This window comes from Hipposideros armiger, unplaced genomic scaffold (assembly GCF_001890085.2).
Source record: "Hipposideros armiger isolate ML-2016 unplaced genomic scaffold, ASM189008v1 scaffold_62, whole genome shotgun sequence".
Taxonomy (NCBI): Eukaryota; Metazoa; Chordata; class Mammalia; order Chiroptera; family Hipposideridae; genus Hipposideros; species Hipposideros armiger.
In genome coordinates this window covers 1154603-1159573 of record NW_017731412.1, presented here as the reverse complement: position 1 = coordinate 1159573, position 4971 = coordinate 1154603, and the positions used below count along the sequence as shown (strand labels likewise).

General features: G+C 42.4%; 2 protein-coding genes across 2 annotated transcripts in view; both read left to right on the top strand.

Annotated features, from left to right (window-relative positions):
- Positions 1–848, top strand: part of LOC109382227 (60S ribosomal protein L6-like) — an 11059-nt gene extending 10211 nt beyond the window's left edge. The window contains exons 2-3 of the mRNA XM_019641573.1: positions 3–187; positions 668–848. Of these exons, the coding sequence (XP_019497118.1) occupies positions 3–187; positions 668–820 (338 nt within the window). The 3' untranslated portion in view covers positions 821–848. The remainder of the gene's footprint in view (positions 1–2; positions 188–667) is intronic.
- A 2608-nt stretch (positions 849–3456) lies between these two features.
- The window catches only part of LOC109382226 (60S ribosomal protein L6-like), a gene marked incomplete at its 3' end in the record, with an annotated part of 15016 nt that continues 13501 nt past the window's right edge, over positions 3457–4971 (top strand). Inside the window, exons 1-3 of the mRNA XM_019641572.1 lie at positions 3457–3535; positions 4472–4708; positions 4799–4897. Coding sequence (XP_019497117.1) covers positions 4472–4708; positions 4799–4897 — 336 coding nt within the window. The remainder of the gene's footprint in view (positions 3536–4471; positions 4709–4798; positions 4898–4971) is intronic.

Sequence of the window (4971 nt, the reverse complement as noted above, 5' to 3'; positions counted from 1 at the left end):
AGGACCTCTGTCCCTCAATCGAGTTCCTCTGCGTAGAACACACCAGAAATTTGTCATCGCCACCTCCACCAAAATCGATATCAGTGGTGTGAAAATCCCCAAACATCTCACCGATGCTTACTTCAAGAAGAAGAAGCTGCGGAAGCCGCGACACCAGGAGGGGGAGATCTTCGACACGGAGAAAGAGGTGAGCTGCTGTTTTTCGCTTCACCTCTGGCAGCGCTGCCTCCCCAATTCGGGAGTGAAAAGGAACAAGCTGAAGAATTCTGAAAATCAAAGCTGTAAGGAATGCGGGCTATCTGGGGAAGAAGACTGGGCCGGAATCTGTTCCTAACAGTAATCCTCATGGCCTGTGGGAGCCCAACTCGGAATCCTGAGGCTTCGATGGAACTCTGAATTCCTGCTACTGTTCTGTTGGGAATTCACCCTTCTTTATCCTTGATGTGTGTTAATTAAAGTAGGCAAAAGGATAAGAGCAGCTACTTGTATTACATTGAAAACGGGTTATATTTCACAGCCCCCCAAGGAAAGGGTTATCAAAACTGCCTACTAAATATTCCTGCGATTCGGTACTTGTGAGATAGGGTTCCTTAATTACCCAAGGAGTTTGGTACTTGTGCCCTACTTTTAAATGGTTTTCTCTCTCTCTCTTTTTTTTTTTTTTCAGAAATACGAGATTACAGAGCAGCGGAAAATTGATCAGAAAGCCGTGGACTCACAAATTCTGCCAAAAATCAAAGCTGTTCCTCAGCTCCAGGGCTACCTCCGCTCTGTGTTTGCCCTCACAAATGGGATTTATCCTCACAAACTGGTGTTTTAAATTTGTTACGAGGCACCTAATTAAATNGCTGCTGGCCGCTCACACTGGCTGCTGGCTACATACGGTAGCCCATGGCAACCCACTGCCATGGGGGCTGCAGCCTACACCGTTGCCGGCGACTCTCAGCAGCCCAGCTCCAGATTGAGCTGTTGTTCAGCATCTTAGCTGTGGAGGGCAGTGTCACTGGCCCTCATATGTGGGATCCGAACCGGGCCCTCCGACGTCCCAAGCCAGTTCTTAACCATCACGCCACTTGGCCGGCCCTGCCATGAACTTTTTCATGAGAAAATTATTGACTGAGTGAGTGAATTACCATGTTGACCTTAACATTAACGTTTAGAAAGTATTACCAATATTGCCAATATCATCCCGTTTATAAGTAAGAAAACTCATATGCAGAGACTTATCATAAGATCATACAGGAAATGATCCCCAGGTTACAAGGACAGTACCCTTGCTGCAGTTCAACTGCCTACTGGGTTTCTGTCTTTCTGTGACACAAAAAGACAGATTCATTGTAAGCGTATGTGTGACCTTGGATAAATCATTTATTGTAAGTAAGCCTCAGTTTTCACCTTAAACTCCTATCTCATAAGGACATTGCATTGAGATTTAAAATGATTTAGTGTCTGGAGAAATGTCTGCTTTGTAATTAACAGAGAACTGCACAAATTTAAGAGCATTTTATATATGGTAGAACCAGGCACTTGCTGTTTACTTTATAACTAATATAGTATCTTGATTATATTTTGCCCAATTCATGAACAGTAAGTTTGACAATACCACCACATAACACAAGAGGGAGTACAATTATGTTTTTATTTCAATGACAGGTCATTTCACAAATATTTTTGGGGGGCATTTACTAGGTGAAAGTCTCTGAGATTGTCAGCGTTTTTGTGGGGTTCAAATGGGCAACTCTGCACTTCATTCACTCTTATACATCTCCTGAAATAGCAATATCTAAGAGGTGCTTTGCTTAGAAAACTAAACAAATAAAGCTGCTGGCATTCCCATTCCCAAAAAAGATCAATGCCCAAGCTCTTCCTTGAGAATATTACATATTTGGACAGTGAATAATCTTGAACTGGCGTAAAATATAGCCTTTTCCGATCACACTCATCCTTAATATGTACGGAAGGCAGACAGGTTTAGAAGCCTCGTGTTTTCGCAGGCATGGCAACTCTGCGTTCACTGTAGTCTGAAGGGTTTCACTGAAATTCCTGAGGCCTTCAGAGGCATCTGACGCTTGTATTTGTATCGTCACTCAAACAGAACCAGAAAAGGGCTACATGATTTCCAGGGATATAGCCACAAAGCAGGTGGTTTGGACCTGAAGAAAATTGAGGCGAAAAACTCTAGCCAGTACAACAAGGGAGTGGAAGAGAATGGAAAACTCAAGCCAAAAGGCACCACAAAGTATCTATTTCCTTAAAGACTTTGATGAAGTAAAAATCTGTAAGATATACTGTGTTGTTTATTTTTGTAAAAAATAATTATTCTTATTTTAAATTCTAATATGAGCAAAGTACTCTCTTATTCATCTTCCTTTGTCATCTCTTCAGTTTTTACAGACTGATGGTTAAAAGAGCACTCTTTGAAATCAGATCCATGTTATGAACAAGTTACTTCACCTCTTTGAACCCCAGATTCCTCACAATAGTATCCTTTATAGGTTGTTGAAAGGATTAAATGAGATAAAGCAAGGCACACAGCACAGTTCTAGGTTAGCATACAATATTTCTCTTATTATCCCTGTTGCATCAACTTTAGCAGAATACTTGGCACATAGCAAGATCTCATCAACAACTATGATGTTGATGATGGTGGTGGTAGTGGTGATAACAAGAACTAATATTTAGCTAGCACTTATCATGCATCAAGTACTGTTCTTAATGATTGTCTTTATATTAACTCATTTAATCTTCCCCCAAACTCTGTGAAGTTTGTTATCCTCATTTTAGAAATGAAGAAACAGAGTACAAAATGGCCAGAAATGCTTGGAGACGTGATGAACAACCATGCTATTCTTATATGTCTCTGTGCCTCCTGCATTTGTTGTTCCAATTGCCACTTTTCATCTGCCAGATTTGTATTTATCCTTCCAGATCCTACACAAAAACCACCTCAAAACAATCCCAAATCTCCCAGAAGAAATAATTGATGATTATTCATTATTCTGTTTGTTTTTCCCTTGAATGTGTGTTCTTTGAGAACAGGAACATATTTTATTCATTTTAAATTCTAGCTTTTCTGACCCTCCACCATAAAGCATGGTCTATAGTCTGATTTGGAGATAGATATAGGCATTAAGGCAACTGTGGAGAAAATGTCCGTGGAAGTTTCCCAACTAGCCTTTCATAGGAAAGATTTCAATTTATTAGGGATTAGAGCCTTCATCCGTCTATTTTCTTATATTGAAAATAGTAGTGCTTTCTAATGTACTTAGTAAGCAAAATAAAAGGTTGCAACTTTATGTTGGTCCCCAAAAGTACTTTGAAAATTTTACTAGTTTATAAAACGAAACGTTTTCAGGCAAAATGTTCTTCCCTTTCGCCTCTTATTAAGAAAAATAGCTCTTTACAGTACTTTCAAAAGAGAAAAAACTACACTTCCCATGATGCGCCAGATCCGGAAGGAAGTGAGACTTGACTCCGCCCATGATTGCTTATAGACCGGAAGCCGGGAACTTAGTTCTCTTTCCCATCTTGCAAGGTAAGAATGGCGGAGCTTCGCCGCAAGACTAGATTTCAGGACCCCAATCCTTCTCCATCCGAACCAGGAGGGTATCAAGTCGACACTTGTAAGGGTCGGACAGGCTCGGGGCCAACTGAGAGCCCACCTGGACGCTTAATTTCTCTAGCTTGGGTTTGCGGTGGGGCACGAAGAGGGTGAAATGCCGTAGAGGCTTCGGGGTTCCGGCTGCTCGCTACTCTCCCGGGCTGGAGGTACTGGGCCCCTCCCGGGATCCGTAGCAGGCTAGTGAAGCTACGGGAACCAGGGCGACGATGCACGCTCTGGAATCTTGGGCCCGACTTCCAGAAGACGCCGCTGAGCTTGTCTCAGCCACGTTGGGATCTGAGGCTGAGGCCAAATGCTATTTTCCTGTCTCCCCTACGTCCACGACCGGAAGTCGCCTCTTGGGCTTTGGGTTTTGCGTTTTTTTTTCCAGTCTGGCCTGAGTTTGGGCTAATTGTATGTCCTCGCCTCCTAAGCCCAATTTCTTGAATGAGAAAGTAAGTAATCTGAAGAGCGCAAAAGCCCTAGAAGCAAACGGTTTCAAATTCCAGCCTCTCTGCTTCCTAGCTGTGGAGATTTGTTAAGGCTCTGTGTCTTAAGATTTCTAATAACCAAAACAGGAAAAAATGGAATAGGGACTTTCGATCACTAAATGTTTTGCAGACGCCTAAAAAGTGTAAGATCGCTTCAGATCCTCAAGAACTTTATAGTGTATTGGGTAGACACGCCCCAAATTAACCATTATGAAGGTGTTTGCGTCTGTTTGGGGTTTAGAGGAAGGCCTGTGTAAGGGGAGGGATGAAAAGTGGGTGAGGGTTTGCGTGGGAAGCCCATCATTGTACAGTTAGATATTGTTTTCTTATGTGATAATTTGTGAATGCTTGTCTTAATTAAAAATATATGTATTGATAGATGGCGGGTGAAAAAGCTGAAAAGCCAGACACTAAAGAGAAGAAACCTGAAGCCAAGAAGGCTGATGCTGGTGGCAAGGTTAAGAAGGGTAACCTCAAGGCCAAGACGCCTAAGAAGGGGAAGCCCCACTGCAGCCGAAACCCTGTCCTGGTCCGAGGAATCGGCAGGTATTCCCGATCAGCTATGTATTCCCGAAAGGCCATGTACAAGAGGAAATATTCAGCAGCGAAATCCAGGGTAAGGGATGAAGGGAACCACTGGCCATTATGTCTTAACCTTAAGTTTTTTGTCTCCCTTTGACTTTTTGTGACATTTGTGTCCCGATAGATTGAAAAGAAAAAGAAGGAGAAGGTTCTTGCTACTGTCACAAAACCAGTTGGTGGCGACAAGAATGGTGGTACCCGAGTGGTTAAACTTCGCAAAATGGTAAGTTTTGGAGGAGAGACTGTAAGTCGGAATTTTAGTTGAAGCTTGAGTAATACTGGGAGGATTTTTTTTTT